The sequence below is a fragment of the Oreochromis aureus genome, linkage group 3 (genome assembly GCF_013358895.1).
Source record: "Oreochromis aureus strain Israel breed Guangdong linkage group 3, ZZ_aureus, whole genome shotgun sequence".
NCBI lineage: Eukaryota > Metazoa > Chordata > Actinopteri > Cichliformes > Cichlidae > Oreochromis > Oreochromis aureus.
Window position 1 is genome coordinate 26,719,683 of NC_052944.1, and position 19,279 is coordinate 26,738,961.

At 41.2% G+C, this 19,279-nt stretch overlaps 1 protein-coding gene across 4 annotated transcripts in view; it reads left to right on the plus strand.

Annotated features, from left to right (window-relative positions):
- Window positions 1–19,279, plus strand: part of svep1 (sushi, von Willebrand factor type A, EGF and pentraxin domain containing 1) — a 108,151-nt gene that overhangs the window by 45,317 nt on the left and 43,555 nt on the right. For all 4 annotated transcript variants that reach the window (XM_039609774.1, XM_031756821.2, XM_039609773.1 and 1 more), the window contains 3 exons: window positions 13,169–13,327; window positions 15,202–15,381; window positions 18,119–18,298. In XM_039609774.1, coding sequence (XP_039465708.1) covers window positions 13,169–13,327; window positions 15,202–15,381; window positions 18,119–18,298 — 519 coding nt within the window. The remainder of the gene's footprint in view (window positions 1–13,168; window positions 13,328–15,201; window positions 15,382–18,118; window positions 18,299–19,279) is intronic.

Here is a 19,279-nt window from a genome sequence, read left to right on the forward strand (position 1 = left end):
ATTAGTTTAGTCAGACTGTGTTTTTGTCAAACTGGATTTTGTGGCTGATCAATACAGAAGTCCTGGTAATTTCAAAGGGTTCACACACCAATTTTTTTTTCCAGTAACTGACACTGGTCCTCTGTTTGCTGAATTGTTTGCACTTTAAATGTTTTTAAAAGTAAATTTCTACCAGAGGAGCAAATTTCGGTGAACTCCTCCAACATGTTGCATAAGCTTTCTTATAAAGACTCTCTGTTTCCTCTTGCTGTATAAATCCTAATCCCCACAGCATCAATAACCACAGCAGACTGTCTGCTTCTGTTCAGTTTGTCTACATCTGTCCAAGTCCTTCTTTCTTAATGTTTTGTGGTGAAAGTGGAGTTGCTCAACATGAATCCTGGCTCCGTTTGGTGTAGTTATGAGCGTGGTGGTGTGGGGTGGGGTGAGGGGGTTGGTGGCAGATGCCTCAGGTTTCCTGAGAACGAGAAAGGAAGGAAGGTTTTGGGGGGATTCGAGTCCCCCGTTCCCCTTTAATTGCTTAAACTGAATGGACGTTTAGGTTTGTGTTTTTCTTTGGTGAGCAGAGAGTGGAAAGTGAGGGAGGGCACCTCTTTACCCCAGAGCTGTGCGTTTGCTGTGGTGGATGGACGGAGAGCTTTCAGGAACTGAGGAAGGACCCGACTGGCTCTGTGCCATTACTCTGTGGGTGAGGTTGGGGGTCTGCGGTGCAGTAATGCAAAGAAACAAGTTTTAGCCCAGACTCATTCATGACAGCAGTAAATGTGATGTTGACTAATGGCTATTTTTTTCTTTTTTCTTTTTTTTACAACTTGTATTGTTTTTATTAGCCTTGTTAGCAGCTCTGTGGCAGAGATGGTCTGCTCTCTAGAGATCTACTTCAAATCTCTCACTTTTCTTCAAGTTACCACCCAGTTAGTTTTCATTTGCGCTGTGAAACGTCTACTGAATGAATGAACTCTAAGTTGTGCTGTGCAATCCTTCTTTATTTGGTATCGATCCAATACCAAGAAAATACAGGGCCAGCGCTGGCATCGATACTGCCGTTACTTGGATCGATCTGCCGAGCGCTACTGTAAAGACTTCGGTGCACGTCTTCCTTTTACCTTATTAGGAAGTACAATCACTCTGTTGACACGCTGGGTTTTTTAAACCAAACAAAAAGGCCTTTTACGAATGTTTTCACTCATTAAAGATTGTTTACTTAAGTCCTAAATCACCGTGTAGTGCTGACATCTATATTACAGCACAGTCGCTCCACCCTCTCCCCCCCTCCCGTCTGCATTAAATGACACATAGGTTTGTAAAAAGCCTAAATTGATGACTGCTGCTACTGTGTTTTTTAGGTCAGGGATGTTGTAAAGTAGACACGACCGGTGTTGTAAACCAAGGCCACTCTGAGCGTGCGTGAAGGGGGGAAAAAAGAGACAAAGATGAAGGAGCGAGGACGCAGAGAGGCTATAAAGTAGTGCTAATGGGATCCTCCTCTGCAGGAAAGCATGGAAAACAAGGAGCCGTGAAACAGCCAGTGGTTCAAAGCAGAATCTCACTGTGTTATTAACACTTTTCCCCAACCATCCATCCATCCATCCTTCTAATCGTCTCTCCATCAGATTCTGTTTTATTTTTTCCCATACTCACCTAGATTCCCTTCTTGTGTTGTCCTTTCGGTGCCTCTGCAGGTACTTTCATGTGCCACCACTTGAAATAGGCAGCTACTGAGTGGTATTAAGCAGACCATGAAAAACTTCTGTTAAATTGTTAAAACTGTGGCACAAATGATGTAATTTGCTACAACAGCAAAGTCAGAAATCATATATATCAACAAACTGTATTCATAACATTAATAGCCAGTAATGAATCATATATTAACTCTCACTATAGTTGTCTTGAAGGTTAAATTTTTTTATTATCTTGACTTTTTGCTCTTTAACTGGTTTCTTTTTACTTCCACCTCTCCCTCACTCATAGCTTAAACTGAAAACTGCCCCCCTGAGGATTATGCACCTCTCAGACTGGACTGAATGTCTCTTTTAGCATCTTAAAGCTTTTCTCCAGTGGCTTTTAAGGGTTTTTGCCCTTCTTCAAATCCAGCATGTTTGTCCCTTTCTGTGACCGTCATCTGTCTCTGGATTTTCTTCAGTGCTCTTTCAGCTCCCACCTATTTCCTCACACTTAACAACGCCTTCACTGGGTGTATGCATGTGTGTTTGTGTGCAAACTGTTGACTGAAGTCTCTCCAGTTGGAGGGAGGTGATGAAGAGGGATGCACGATGTGCCAAGCGTTGCAGGGTGAGGATGGAGGCAGTCAGCTGCTGCGAGATTTGTAGAAGAGTTTAGATTTTCTTCATGTACATAAACTACCTTTTCTCAGTAAAACCCCTCAATTCAGGTCCACAATTACACTGTTTTGTTGAGGATATATTTTTGACAACAGAGTAGACGAGAAAGCAGGGGGAGAGAGTGGGAGAAACAAAACACAACTACGTCAGTCCATCGTAGTGAAGAGAGAGCTGAGTGTAAAAGCAAAGCTGTCGATTTACTAGTCGATCTACATCCCTACATTCAGCTGTGGTCACGAGCTCTGGGTAGTGGCCGAAAGAAAGAGATTGCAGTTACAGCACTGGAAATGAGCTTTTACTGAAGGATGGCTGGCCTTAGAGATTGGATGAAATTTCAGTCATCTGAGACGGGCTCAGAGCTACGCCTCCACATCGAAAGGAGACAGTTGAGGTGGTTCAGGCGTCTGACAAGGATGCCTCCTAGGTGAGGTTTTTTTGGACAAGTACTACAGGGAGGAGGCCCTGGGGTAGTCTCAGGTGGATGGATGGATGGAGCAGGTTAAAGACTTGGCCACAGTGCATGCGTGAAAATAGCTACATACCTTTAGAAAAAAACAACTCAGAAACAATCGGTCCCCTGCTGCATATGCTGTATGAGCATGTATCCTCTAGGTGAGTTACTCCCTTAACTCCAAACCCCAACAGGGGGACGCCAACTTTGAGGCAACAGTGGGACTGACAGAGTTTATGTGTGTGTTTGCATTGGTGTGTTTTTTGCACGTGTATGTGCTGTATGTCCTCATGCAGGTCCGCCTTTTGGTGAAACAGTGACGTGACAGTTGAAAAGGATATGAAAACATGTTGGCGTTAACATCCTGAGTGCGGTGCTACGTCGTCCCAAGTGTACTGAGATCATACTGCGGCATGCTATCACAACATTTCTCAGCATACTGACATCTGTAATCAGGAACAGCAGACCGGAGACCAACCTGTGTTTGCACAGTTGTTAAGCGGTTTGGGTCTCTCTCCCAGTGATTCCCAGTGATGATGCAGTCTGTAATAAGCAAGCAGGACAGTCTCTGTGTCCTTGGGAGTCCATAAGAGATACATAGCAATTGTGGCGAAGTCACTCTCCTTTAAGAATAGGATTGAATAATAAGCAGTCTAACAGCCATGCTGCTGCCACTGAACTTCCTCGGTTTCCTCTCCTCAGTTTCCTCTCGTGTGGAAGTTTCGCATTCTTGGGATTGGGGGTCTGTGGAGGTCTCTTCTCCCCCCAGATGGAGGCTGTGTAGGTGGACAGCTGTGCAACAGCCAGATCTCGCCCCCAGCCTCCTTTCTCACTCTGCAATCCAGCTGGAGAACAGACTTAAGCGAGACTCTGGGGATGTGATTTAGAGCCTCCTGGCAATCCATGAAGATGGGATTCCCAAACTTTTCCTGCTTCAGGTGACCCATGTATTAAGGTTGGAAAATTCCTGTGACCCTTAACATCTGAAACACAGACACGCCACACATCTTGATTTGGATTTCTGTTCATATGAGGGCAAAAAGTATCTCTGAGCAAAGGAGAGGCGTCACGTGTGAGGTCTCGGACCTGCTGCAGGAATCACCGTGCTTCATAATAAACTGCCGACAGTGTGGTTTTATTAGAGCCAGAAGGGTTCTGTTATCTTTCTGAGGGCCACTTCTCCAGGAAATGATTTTTGTTGACCTTGTATTTTTAATTTCCTCTTGTTTTTCTTGGCATCACTTCTCTGTTGTTGATACACTTGAAAATGACAGCTTCTTGGTACAACAGGAATTCCCAAATTCTTCTGTGTTATTCAATCATGTATCTGATGATCTTCCATATAGAGAAAACCTTAGTAACAACTACTGTGTGATTCTTGTAAGTGCTCTCATCTCTGAAGAGCTCTTAAACTTCCACAAGCACATGTGCAGTAAGTCCAGCTGTAAAAATAACTTCATGCCTTTCAATCACAGAATTTATACCCCACCTCTTTAGTAAATCCTGACGGTTTTACCTGTCAGGTTTACCTTGGCTTAAACCCCAAGTAAATGAGGCCATTTTAATGCTTGATGGGGGAGTTTGTAACTGAATGTGCCACTAATCTGCCAATAACTTTGAATGTGTTTAGCTTTCTTACCTTCATGGGTAAACACTTTGTGTTTTGGTCGTTTATGTTCTTCACATCGTTAAGTTCCACGTTTCAGCCTCCGTGGTGGTCCAGATCATTTCAGTGCAAGATGCAGATATTCTGCCTTCTCAGAGTAAATGTATACATGGACCACTTACCTGAGGTGAAATATTCAAACCTTTTCAAGCATTCCTTCATGTGCCTGTCAGGGTTTTATGTGAGTGTCTGTTTGTGTAGCTCAGACTATATATTTTAATTGTCTGCTTCCATTGTCCATTTATGCTTCTTAAGTGTGTATGGGAAGCCTTGGCTAAGAGGGAGAATTTTCCTTGCATGTGAACATTGTTTTTGCAGTGGAAACCCTGGAATTTCAGCTCCAATTTAACAACATTTCTCGTGTGAGAAGGCCTTTGACCACAAATGGCCAGGCCTCTGTCCAGATTTGGCAGCCTTTTTGCAGTATTGCAGGACTTCCTTGGTCCCTATTGTTTTGCTCTGAGGACAAAAGGCAGACACAGAATTGGGTCACAGCATCACAAATATTACAGGGTGGCTAGACTATTTTGCACTTTTATTATCGGCTTTGCACATGATGTTAGCTACCCATTGTGTCATCAACATTTATTTTTCCTAAATCCAAAATTTAGATGACACACAAAGAGCATATTCATTGGTAGACATAGTTTTCTGTCTGTGAGCCTTGTCAATGCAGTATGTGGATTTTTGTACCAGTAGTATAATGACATTTTCACTGTCATACTCTGAAAAGTACAATGTTCTTTTTTTGTATCATTTAAGAAATGATTATTTTACTGTAAGCTTCTTGTCAGGGGATATTGTGGGCCCAAATATAGGACACAAAGGCAGGCAAAGTAAGCAGATCATTTATTGACCAAATGCAAACCCCCAAGGGTGTGTTGCAAAGCAAGATTAATGGGTTGCCGAGCTATGTTGAGTTTAAAGTCAGAGTTTTCTGTGTTGTGAAAGTGGTTGTATTTTTAGTTGGCTAAATCACTGTGGTAACTTATGGTGAACACATAACCTGAGGGATGTACTACAAACAAAGCTCAACACAGCCAGGCTTTCTTTAGCCAGCATTAGGTGGCTCAATAAAACATAACAAGTATCACCAAAGTGGGTTATCACATTTCTCTGATAAGCTGGGCTTTCTGCTTCAGGCTTTGCACACTTACACTCTTCTTTGGCAGAAAATGATCCCTATGAGTGTCCCCTACTCTTAACACAGATGTTATTAGATGATGATGACAAAAACGTGATAAACGAACTTAAAAATATAACAGTAAAATGCAACAGTGTTACAAATAAGACAAATTATTGCTACAGGAAATGTGTTAATATTGGGATTTAGCAGTGATAAAATTAACACTTTAATTCCAGTTAATTATTTTATTGTTGAGTGTGCTCTCATTGCTGCTCTCTATTTCTAATGTGAGAGCTGCACATTAGCGCTCTGAAACTTTACACTGGATACATTTAAACAGTAAGGTTACTGTAACACAGCCTACCACGGGAGATGTGGAAATCGCTTTCGTTTGTCAGCAGATCAAAGTGAATTTAATTTGATTGATGAACCCGGTGTTCTTTCTGTGTGTTCTTTGTTGAAGTAGCTGCAATTCCAGAAGATTAGAATCAATCACATTTATACATTTTCTGCATCACCAAATGAATACATGCACATTTCAGCTACAATGCAACACACAGTCTACACTGCTGTAATTTCAAAGCTGGGCTTCATTTTAGTGAGCTACTGCTTTACAAGATGCAGACAGAAAACATCCAGCGGTAAATCTATATCACAGAAAACATGCTGTAAATAAAATTAATAGTAAAAATGTGGCACTTTCAAACTGGAAATCTGAACATAACCAGCTCCTGCTAAGGTTACATGCCCAGCATCAGTTACCATGGTGATTTTAGCCAGGTAAAAGCAAGAGACGCAGAAAACTCTGATCTTAAACTCTATGTAGCTTGCTAACCTATTAATAGTGCTTTGTAGTACAGACCTCTGGACAGCCAGTCTCAAAGGAGGGAAAAATAGAAAAGCAGAAAATCATAACGAGATTCACGAAAACAAACATAAAACAAGAAAAAACCAAAAGACGGTTAACTTTCACTGAAACATGAAGATAACTGAAAAATAAAGGCTAACACCAGGAATGACTAAGACCTAAAGGAAACCACGAGGACCACGAAACCTCTACCCAAGAACCTAAATCAACAGCTGTCTGTTTGATACCAGCTTGGAGTATTTCAGTGCTAATTTCAGTCAGTAATTAAAAAGTGTGTTGCCAAGTGACTTAGCAACCACAGTGACTTACATGACTCAACTTTTTTGAGGTTTCAGATTGTTTCAAAGTTGACTACGGTCTTATTTCAGTTTGTTGTAAAACATAAAAGATTTATGTTCAGAATAGCATGTGGGAAGCAGTGGCTGCACGAGTACTGTATGGATTAGCTTGTGTGTTTTGAAGCATGTGTTTGTGGATTTTTTTGGACTAAGCAGAATATGCATCTCTCAGATGAAAACCGCTCTCCCTCTCTGCCTGTTTGTCCTTGTGGCTGAGGAGGCAGATGTTCTCGCTTTCCCTCTGGATCTCCTTTCATCGTTTCCGTCCCGGTCTGTTTTTAGGCCCGGCTAATCGAACCCAGTCTCTCCCCCCTGAGACCAAAAAAAAAAAAATTCTCGTGTGATAGTAACTTTGGCTCCCGGACATGACATGTCTGCCAGTTTAAATGACTTACTTCATATTAAGAGAGAGGACTTTAACAGATGAACGTGCCTGTGCTTGATTTTGTCATTTTCTTTTCTTTTCAGCTTAATATTTAATGCTGAGAGAGTGTATTCTTATTCTTTCCTGTAATATGTGGTAGCAACGCTTTAGACAGTTAATTCTCACGAGCTATAAGTTTTTGTTTTCAGAAGTCAAGCTTGACCCGGATCTATATGAGTGATGAGGGCCGTTTCTACTAAAGTGGGGAACATTTTGTTGTTTTTATGATCATTACAGAAAGCAGATGTAGAGAGTTTGCTTGTGAGGAATTCTTTCAGATTTAATTTGCAATCTTACCATTTAATACAGACACACCTGCTAATTAGTGCTAAAATATACATACGAAACACAACAAAAGACCTTGTATTTGAAGAACAGAGTTTTTACAATAAACACCATAGGCAAGCCACATTTATCTTTATCAAATAATCACTTTATCAAATAAGCACTGCAAACATGATACCCAGTGGACTCAGCAGCATCCACCAGCCTCCAGTAATGCACAACTTGAAGTATTACAGCAGTGTAAACAGGTGAGTTGTAAGGTCTATGTGACCTGTAGAAACCAAAATCTGTTTCTTACTGTTCTCTAACTCCTCCTAGATGCTGTTATCAATCTGGATGAAATGCTGAGATGAGAAAAAACTAAACTAATCACACAGAAGTTTTTGCCAACTGGTTGGGGAATACAGATTTTTCCCCAGGTGGTTGTCAGGCATTCACTGTCCTGTAAGCCTGTATGAATGGGACTTTAGAGCGACCGCCATCCAATGATTTGTCTACAACCAAGAACATTTTTGCTAACAGAGGAATACACCTAGCAGCAGGCATTTGCCAGCGGGGTCACTGACTGGTCTTTAGGCCTGTGTAACTACAGCCTTATTTACTTGATCTTACATTTTTACCCTGATTGTCAGGCATTTAAAGTTAACATCAAGTAGTTAGTTGTCACATGTCTATGAAACCTCAATAGGACTGGAAGTGCTTTGTCCACAGATATCACCATCTTGAAGCCTTTAGATAGAAGGCAGGTTGAAGGCACTTCTGCACTGGCTTAATTTTCTGATCTGGAAGCTCTGCCCATGTTTTATACCGTCTGCTAATTGCAGAAAGACTTCCAGTCGTAGAGAGGTCCAGAGGTTAACGGTTTTCTGACTTCTGTAAACACTGTCGGCTGAGTTTCCCACTGGATTGTTTTTTTTTTTATAAATCCTGGTCATGCCATGTTTCAAAAAGGAGAGCTATCCTGTACCCATGATAGTCACTCTCTGACCACTTGAATTGAGACGTGCTGGCCATTGAACAAGCGGTTTCACAGTCAGATCCGCTCCGCCTCGCCACATTTTTTCAAAATGAAGCAAGAGTGAATATGTTGATCGTGATACATCAAAACAGGCCTTCAGAAAAAAATCGATGGTGTCACGGCATCTCTGTTCATTCTTTTATACTGTTTGTGGTTTAACATGAAGGTCTTGTTTTTTGGCCTTCGGAGGAACTGCTCTTTTGCGCTGGATTCATTTCTCTGCCCCAGAGGTTGCAGATTATTTAACACACTTTTGTTGCTCTAGTGAATTTTTACTGCAACAGGATTGTGGAAGTAGGATTGACCTAAAACAGATGTGTTTAAATCCTTTTATAAACATTGAGGTCTATGACTTTAGTTTTCGGTACAGTAGTAGAATCAATTCATCGCCGGTCTACTCATAGTTTTTGTTTAGTTTTGGGTCGAGCAGACAGGTCACGTCAGCGGCTGAGAGAATCAAAGTCGGCCTCCACTTTACAGAAAGATAAAGGAGACGTGTCTTGTTGGGAAAACACGCATCCATTTCGATAAAGGCTGTTTATCTTATCTCCCTGTTTTCTTGTAATTTGTTTGGCTGTCTCACAACATCCTTTATTAAAGTAATATTTCTCCCTTGCGTACCATGACACCATTAGACTCAGACAGCTGCTCGTTTTAAATACATATATTATTACTGGGTATTTCTCTTCATTATTAGTCAAACATTGCTCTAACTTCAAATAAGCGGCCTCAGATCAGAGACCGTCTCTTCTCCTTCCTTAGATCATTACTGGGTACAGTAGTTTTCTTTGACCAGCTGCCGTCCCTCCACATGGTTACAGCCCAGTCCCAACACAGCGGGATCTTTCTGTTTCATGGTCATCTGGCTGCTGACGGTTCACTTCCTCTCTAAATGAAGGGTACAGTGCACCAGAGTTTACTTCACAGCCATAGGCAATAAGCAGACGGACCCAAAATGAGATTTTTGGCTGCTGTGCAATTCAGCAGGATCCGAATACAATTAGTATCCATATGGGGTCTGCTTTTTGGAGCTCTGATGCATTTGAAAGGAAATTCGCAAAGTTTTCTGTGTGTTAACTTTCCACTTTTAAAGCATTTTATTTAGGAGTCACAGCTGCTTGTTCTTTCATCATATATCCTTTCCTGTCTATCCCTCTCGCCTTCATCCCAATTTTAAAAGCCAGAAGCTAAGTTTGGGCTTCTTATACACTGTGTGTGTGTGTGTGTGTGTGTGTGTGTGTGTGTGTGTGTGTGTGTACAGTAATCATGTATGTGTCTGCATTTCTACCTGCCAGCACATGCATCCTGCCAGGAACTGAAATTTTATATTTTTCAGATACAGTATTTCCACTGTTGCACACTGGGTGAATTATTATTCACATTAAAAATAACTAGGCTTCCTGTAAACCTTAAATGAAGCCGTAAAACAGATTCCCGAGGACTCGCACAGAGGGGACACTTTCAGCTGTCGTTACGTCTTATGTAAGATGCCTCCTCGGAGTTTCAAAAACACACCGAGGAGAAGACGCATCAGCTGCTTTTGTTATCAAGCGAGAGCAGCAGACGCATGCTGTCTGCACCAGGGCAGGTATGCCACATGGTTTTTCTGTGAGTGTGTGTGTGTGTGTGTGTGTATGTTTTGATGTGGGTTACTGGGTGTGTTTCAGTGCCAGCAGCCGGTGCCTGCTTTACAGTCGGTTAACATCTCCTGGCTGACCTGCAGCAGCCGAGGAGGAGGGAGCGAGTGTCGGGAGAGGCCAGGCTGGCACTGGCTCAGCAGTGGAAAGTCACACCTGGCCTCTGGCTTAGCAGCGAGTAAATGAGTTGTGAAGAGTATTAGTACTGTCGATTCTCTGTTGCACTTTATAATTAAACCTGCTCGCTAAATGTCTCTCTTTACCAAAGCCGGAGACCTCTTTACTGCTCCCACTGCTGTCATTTCTATTTAAAATAGTACTAAAGCTCATAATTAGTCTTGGTGCTAACATTAAAGGGTTTTCAATCCCATCAGATATCCCACATGGATGTATTTTTTAAAAATGTATTAAACGTGTTTAAACGATGTGTGTGGGTGTGGATCTAGAGACTTTATGATTTTTCTCGTTTTAAACACATGGCACCAAATTAAACCGTCTGAAACTCCCTCCTCTCTGGAGCCTGTTGTGATTTGGCTGCCGTCAGTGTTGTGGATTTGTTTTTCCAATTAACGCAAACAACTTTTGGAAGCGCTTGAATAGACCGTGACGTTTGTAACTGTGCAGCAGCCAGGAATGAAATGACAACTGTTACATATTAACAAATTAACTCCAATAATTTGGTCCTTTCTCGATATGAATCTTTGCGACTCTTTCAGCTTGTAACAGCAATCTCACTTAAACACTAAGAGTTATTCTTAAGTAATTCCTGGAAGTGTGGGTGTGATTATGTAGAGATTGTCGATGATGATCATAGTTTAGTCAGGACCGCTGTAGTGAAAAAAGAAAAAGGTTTATTCTTGTAGTCCTTATTTACACAGGCCCAGAGGTGAGTCAGTGCTAGGGGACGCTCTTCTCCAACTAGATGGCGAGTGGTTGCTGGGTGAAGTCAGTCGCAAAGAGAGTGGTGCATCAAAAGCCTCCTTGTCATTGCTTTAGTTCCTACCAGATTGCCGTAATCACCCATAATTTGTGCAGAAGATGCGAAATTGTCTGAAAACACTGGCTAAAAACAGAGCGTTCACCTCCAAAGTGAAACCTGTGTCTTATTATTGCCAACACATTTCAAAAGTACAGCTTTTACTCTGAAAGCGAATGGTCTTCGTTTCCAGATCGCACTCTTCACAGCTTTACTGCCGCTTAGCGAGTAATTGGCAAAAGTTGGGAAGCCCAACTTGGTGTTACAAACTACAGGTAAACTGCTAGTGACCAAAGCTAACACAAGGAGCTTTTCAGTGCAGCAACCTTCCACAACCACTTGCCAACCAGTCTGGGACACATTTTTTCCCTAGCAACTGATGGTTGCCGCATGGTTGACAAACCAATCACTGAACCTCTGTCTCAACATATATTTGATATGAAACCAGCACATGACATGACATGACGGTATTGTTTCAAATATATTTATTAAGAAGCTGATACAATAAAAATTATTCAGGTTAAAATTAGTGCTTCAGATATTAAGCAGACAATTTGGGAGCAGTGATGTAACCATGAGGGAAATAATCATCTGTGTTTTCCCCCTAACCTCGTGTTTTGGAGTCTGACAACTCAAAAATATTTAGATATTTTGTTAAAAATATAAAGAGTTTTTGAAACATTTCAGTTACTTTTTTGTCAGCTTATTGTCGAGACATCAGAGATCTTCTTTTTTAAGAGCAAATATTATATATTGCTGTAGTGTAGGCTTAGGATTAATGGTAATAAACCAACTAGATCTGTGCGCTGTAAGAGATTTGCTGTTCTGATGTAGAGAAGGCTGAGCCATCAGCTAATGTGGGCTGGCACTGAGATCAGCTGATCTGTGGGACTGTGGCTGAGCCTGACTTCAGGGTCTACCTGCTCTAACGCTAAGTTTGATTTTACAAGTTAGTTAGTGTTACTTCTGCAGTTAATCCTGGGAGTGTTTTCCTGACTCTACCAAAGGACGTGATGGTAAATTGTGTACAATCTTAAATGACTGAAAAGATCTTCAAAGGTCACATGACTGCAGCTTCCATCACAGTGAATACAGAGGAACAAAAATAAAACATTTCATTTGGTCTACTGCAAAATACACCAGTAATCACAGTGAATTATGGGAATTGCTGGCTCAGATAATCGCTTGTGAGAAAGTACCAAGATAACAGCTGGTAAGAGTCCTTGTCTCCAGTAACAGCATAATTCAAATAATCATAATCTGATTTTTAGAGGTAATTTCAAGCAGTTAAACATCAGAGACTTATGAGGTCATTGCAGATTACATCAGTTCAAACATTACAGCGAATTATGTCATTAATCAGGTAATCTGCTCTTTATGACAACCCAAATGAGAAAGTAGCTTTATTTTGATTCATTTTCACTGCAACTGTTTTCAGAAGTTGATTTATGAATAAAAGAAGGTTTAAAGACGTTCATTCAACCCCACCCTCTTCTCGTCATTCAGCCTCACAGCGTGCTGTGACCTGATCCGACTCAGGTGATGCTAATAGAAAACACACTGCATCCTGTGAATGAGTGCAGGTGATCAAAAAGGATTTTCTAATGTTTCCCATGTGCATAACTGGTTTTAGATGCTCATAAAGCTTTCTTTGATTGTTGCATTTCTTTGTAATGAAGATGGTGTTCAGTGCCACAAAACAGTTTTCCCTGCCTGGAATAATTAACTTTGAGCTGGACTCTTCTTTTTTTACCTAGCCAGAAGAATCATTTTGTCATTTTTGCCAGATTTTCCACTGCTACATGTCCAGACATGAAAATGATCAAAGTCTGCTCATAAATCTGTGAAGCTGTTTTTCAGTTCTGTCCGTGAAGCTTTTCGAAGTCTTGCAGTCGTCAGACAGTTTTTCATTTCAGCAAAACTTTCATTTTTGTACACGCCCGTCGTCCAGTTTTTCCTACCAGATGTCTCTTTGTGTCTTACTTGTGTTTAAATTAAGAAGGGATTTGTTTTTTTAACTGCAGTATCTCTTAACAGCATGCCCACCTGGAACTTATAAACCAGAGGGAACACCGGGAGGTGTGAGCACCTGCCTGCCCTGCCCTGACGCCCAGCACACCTCCCAGCCTGGCAGCACCTCCCCCAATGACTGTGTCTGCAAGCCGGGCTATAAGCCAATAGGCATGACCTGCCAAGGTAAAAGCATCCGATGCGTTAAATAAGAAAGTGGATACGTGTGAAACAGGATGATGGTCTCTTCTGTGTTGCCTTTCTGAAAGCTTTAATATTTTAGTGTTGCTAAAATATTGAGAGTTTTTAGTGTTTTCTAGCTTTAAGAACACTGTTTTTAATTAAGCTGTTTGCATGAGCAAAAACATTCACATGCAAAAATCCCCACTTGCACTGTTCCTGTTCAGCCACCTGAACCAGAGCTTCTATTACAAGACCATCTATTATTTTAATATTCTTGCATTATAATTGTTTTGAATGTTTTGCTTAATCTGCATAGGCGAACCATAGATTATGACAGGTTCACTGAGCTTTAATGATACAATATAAAACTGCAGTAAGTTGTGTGTGTGAGTGAAGCTTCAAAAACAAGAAGGCAACACATTTATCTGTTTGTTTCAAGCATCACAAGGGGATATTGGTGGGTACGAACCCCACTGTGATCGCACCAGGTTTCATCTAAAAGATTTGATCTGATCCCTTGGTGCAGAGGATGAATACGCTCTCAGGGACAAAGTCTATCCTATCTTATTTGTCTACAAAATAGGTATCATGAAGCCTGTGTTGTGTATGAGTTTTCAGTGTTTTTTAATAAAATTTCATCCTTCTGTGTTCTCCTCTCTCCGCATCATGCTTTAATTACTTTTCATGTTCCCGTGGGACTTATTTGTCTTTCGGTTACTTCCTGTTTTCCTTTTAAAGTTGTTTTTGCCATTTTGTATTGTGCCTGTGTCTCATTCCTGCCTTTTTTCAGATCATCTGTTTGTCCTCCCGATGTTCTTATCAGTTTTATTTCCCATATTAGCCAACCCATTTTCCTCTGGAAGCTTGTTTCTGCCTTTTTAAAAATAAAAAATGAAACAATTCTGACGGGGGTTGAAATAAAAAAAATAAAAAAACCTAACTTGAAATTTGTGGCCAAAACAAGCTTCCATAGTTTTCCAACAAGTGTCCTGCTTTTTCCCAGTTTGCCTCTTTGTATCTTTTCCTCTCCTCTGTTTAAGCCTCCTATACTTGTCTCCTGCATATAGGAAAACAAACAGCCACTTCACAGGTACTCAGCTGCAGTCGTTAGAGGTTAAATACCTGGAGCTTCCCAACAGCTATTAGAACTGAGGAAACCTCTCAGATGAGACATGAAACATCTTTCTAACTGTATTCAGGACAGCCGTGCTCAGGACAGGCAGCTGGTACAGTTCTGTCAGCCTTTATTTAAGCAGGACAAAAGCTCTTTAGATTGAAAGTCTCTTGAGCGTCCTGGCCTGCTCTCATTCTGTCCCCAACATGTAAGTTAGTGGAGGCAAGCAGTGCTCCAGCTGTGTGGTGATTTGTAATGGTGGCGAACACACATTTTAAACCATGTGTATAAACATGCTTCCTAACACAGAAAATGTTTCGTAAAGTAGGAATTTTGGCCTGTAATGGCTTTGAGGAATAGTGGTGAAAAACATGAAGGGCAGTAAATAAAGTGATAATCTGGTGAATTAACTGGAACAAAAAAAACAAGATATTCCTCAGAAGTATGGGATGACAGCATCATGTATCTGGATCTCTTTCCAGTAATTTTGCCAGTCCTCCCATTCCTCGAAGAATGAGCCAGTGATTTCCAAACAGCAGTTCATCTGAACACATTGAGCTCCATTAATCACCACATTCATGCACTGCTTTCTACTTTCTCAGGCAGGAAGAGAAAATATGGTGTTGAAGGTTGGCATGCTGTAATTTTCTGCTTAAATGCTTTTTTATTCAGTTTTCATCAACAAAATCAACTTTCTGTGTCATAGTGGATCAGTTTGTTTGTTAGCTGTAATCTGAAATTCACTCTCCTCTCCTCTCCTCAGTGATACATTGTCCAGCGCTGTTGCCCCCAGAATATGGCTTTTTTGTCCAGAATGTGTGTAACAACCACTTTGACGCGGCCTGTGGTGTGCGATGCCAGCCCGGTTTTGACCTCCAGGGAACCGGCATCAGACTCTGCCAGGCTGACGGCACCTGGTCAGGGACACCGGCCAGCTGCAGAGGTGAGGAGAAAGCCTGATGCATGTAATATTACAATGATGATCATCACAGGAGCCATCGTCACACAGTGAAACGTTTGTTGATGAAAAATCCCTCAAGACTTTCAGCTGAGCAATATACACAGCTGTGAAAATCAGCATATTTAAGAAGCTTTTAATTTTCTTTTAAAACAACTATTGGCTGATTGATTGATTAAATGGTTTTTCTTTGTTTCTGTCATACGTGCCCAAGTACATGTCTGTGAACCAAAAGTTCAGGCTTCAGATATTCAGTTTCACAGTTTTTTTTTCTCATTTTGGCCGTCCAGCCATCATTCATTTCATTCCTCTTATCCAGTTCAGGGTTGAGGTGGGGGTGGAGCCTATCCTAGCTGCCAGAGGGCGAGAGGCAGGGTACTACCTGGACAGGTCGCCAGTCTGTCGCAGGGCTAACACATAGAGATAAACAACTATGCGCTATGGGCTACTCTCCCAACTACTCGTCTATGGGCAATTTAGAATCACCAGAACTTATCTGTGATCTACATACACAGAAATCCTAATCAAACAGATCACATCAACTCTAAAACTAAAGCTTACAGATCTAAAACAGAAATTCCTCCTTAAATAGAGTTGCAGTTACTGCAGACTGGGAGGCAGTTTAACCTGCAAAGTTGTGCGCATTGATGCAGACTGAACGCAATCCACTTGAGTCAGAGTGAAGTTGTTTGGAGGCAGGTTGCCTCCCATCAGACAACATGAGCAATCACCTTGCCATCAAAAGTAGCCGCCTTCAGTTTGAGGGTTTCCACAAACAGCTTCTGGGCAACCAGTTGGTTGCTGCAAGTATATTCAATGATTCTCAGAGAGCAAAAAATGTAACGGCGTCATCGGTGAGCCACCGATTTTTTCCTAGTCACACAGAGGTGGCCGTCATATTTTTGCTCTAGTGTGACTGCGCCATAAGAACTGTGATTCATGCAGACCTTTTCCATTAGAGTCCAAGAATAAAAATATGCAGCTGGAAGCAAGCGTAATAGGTTCCCGTTATATTATTAAGTAATATGGTGCTTTAAGCGAGAGGCCTTTAATAAATTACTGACATATAACACCATGCCATTACAAACACAAGCCCATTTAAAGCAGGCACGATGATATACGTACGGTATTTTTTTGCAGTGTTCATTTGTGTGTGCATTTGTGGATTTATTTTAAATATCACCCAGCCAGTATTTAGTCTAGCTTTTTCTCTGCACCCTAATGTCCCATCATATCTCAAAAACTGAAAAGAAAAGTAAACAGTGAGGCTAAATTACAGTAGTCGAACGTTGAAGTCAGATGGGCTATTAAAAAGATTTTTGTAGTGATCTTTTCATCATTTAAGGCTTTTTGATTAGTCTGCTTCTTGATTGATTGTAGTGTTAATGCATGGTGGTATAATGCTACTCTGTTCTGATATAGTCGCAGCTAAATGTGCTTTACATATTTCATCATACAGCACTCAGGGTGCATAGTTATTACAATCAAACACTGAAGCTTTTGTGATTGATCACAGCAGGTTCTTCCACACCATATCTCATATCATTCCTCATTAAATCCTAATCAAAGCATCGCCTCACCTCTGACGCCCGCCAGCATTTATAAACATTTATGTAGCCCTAAATCAGTTTAGCCAGATGTAAGACGTGTCTTGATCTCTTGTACTGATTTGCTTCGAGTTTCCTAAAAGTCAGAGTCGCTGTGTGTTAGCACGTAAAGCTCTCTCGGCATAGATTGAGATCATATGTGTTTAGACTGAAAGAGGAATCAACGTTTACTGGGAGACTACTGCTTTTCTGCCAGGCCAGATGTTGAGAGGAAGAAAAGTAGGGGAGGATTCAATTAAAGAGAGGGTGCTCATGGATGAAGAAAGAAGATGAAGATTGTGCGGAAGGAAGCAGAACGGAAAGAAAGCAGAGAAGAGAGAGCTGGAAAGGTCAAAAGATTAATGAGGAAAGTGCCAGTTTTAACAGAAAGGCAGCAGCAGCAGCAGCGTGACTCATACAAATACCAAGACACTGAATACTAAAGGGTGTGTGTTGAAGATTTATAGTATGTGGCTTTGGGTATATGTTTCCTATGTGTGTGTGCATATGTCTGCTTGTATGTGTTACTCTGAGTCTAGTCTTTACCACATACTGTTGGACCTCCCAGCTAGTTAAGCCCTGGGGGAGACGGGGGGGTCTACTCTGAACTGCCTGTCTGTCTATGGATGGTGATGAGAAATAACACACTACACACCCTTTTCTAGACCTCAGCATAACTCAGAACAGACACACACACACACACCAGGATTTTCTTTGCTTATTTCATTCGGGACTTTCACACTTTGGGTTAAATCGTAGGTCACAGTTTATAGCAAATACATACTGCTGTACATCCCTGCAGTTTTATTGCTGCCTTCTTCTCCTCTGCACGGTCTGGGTGTTTAACAGTTACAGCAAACAAAATAACCAAATATTTTGTGTTTAAGTTATCTTGAAATGTACAGTGTTTGTCACTGTTTGTCATTATTCGAGGCCACACTTCCTATTTTTCTGAACCTTTCGTTCCCTCTGTGGCTCAACAGGAAATTAAATCCTATTAAACAGATAGAAGTGGCAAAATAAACCCAAGCAACAGAAGATCCAGATCCAGCTGAATGTGATAATAAATAAAGCAGATTTTGCTTTTCTGTTTTGTTGGTTTGGGTTCTTCTGTTTATTTTCTCCTATCTTTGCAGTACGCTCCTGCCCGCACCTGTCCCTGCCCCAGCACGGCTTCCTGAGTTGCAGCAGCAGCTTTGCCTCCTACAGGGTGGAGTGTCAGGTGGGCTGTGATCGGGGCTACAGATTAGAGGGAGACTCCAAACTCACCTGCCAGGCAAACTACCAATGGAGTGGGCCCCAACCTCGGTGTGTGGGTAAGCTTTCACTCCACTGTCAGCCACTGTCTCACACCGTGTCCTAGTAAGATGGAGAAACTCGGCTTCATGCTGTCATGGGTTTAATTTGCTCGTTTTGCTATATCAGTGACTTTTCTAAACCTCATATCTGAAAGCAACATATGATTACAAAACATGACTCCACATTCACTGCAAGAATAAAAAATTAAAAATGCCCCACAGCTGGTTGTGATGATGCATTGAGAAAGTTAAAGGGTAGCTTCTGATTTATGGACTGCTGTTTTTGAACCTTCGGGTTTACTGATTCATCTGCCAGCATCTTGGTTTTTTGGTGCTGTAGTGCTACGTTTTCAGCTAAAACTTGCAGTATACCGTTAATGTTATCAAGCGTGGTCGTGAGGTCTGGTTCAGTGAAATCAAGTGAGTTTTAACCCATTTAAAAAGACATAAAGTGCCTTGCAAATAATTAGGTTAACTGTTAACAGGTCAGTAATGTGACTGGATATTACAAAGAACATCTTAGAGAAGGAAAGATTCAAAAGAACTGTGTTTACAAATGGTGGAATAATTTCAGAATAATATTCATTAGCATAAATCTTTGAAGACTTTTAATCACTGGCAGTACAAACAATACAAATACACTAATGATCAAAAGTTGTCACATCTTAAAATGGAAATAAAACTCTTTGCATTCAGTTTTTATTTACATTTTAAGCTGGTGAGTTATAGAAATTAAACTCCTCCCCAGCTGCCACGAAGAGTCAATTTGTATTATCATCAGGGTGTAAACCTGCGTATTTGTGATGGACACATGAGGAACACGAGTTTTTTTTGGCACTTTTTTCATTGGCTTAATTTTTCAGCCATGGATGTTGCTGCTTAGACATAACCTGCTGCTTGTTCAGTTATTTTTGTGTGCTCAAGTGAGGCGGGTCTTGTTTTTGGCACCAACTGTTTTATTCCAGGACTTTAACAAAGTGGCACATTCTGTATTTTCCC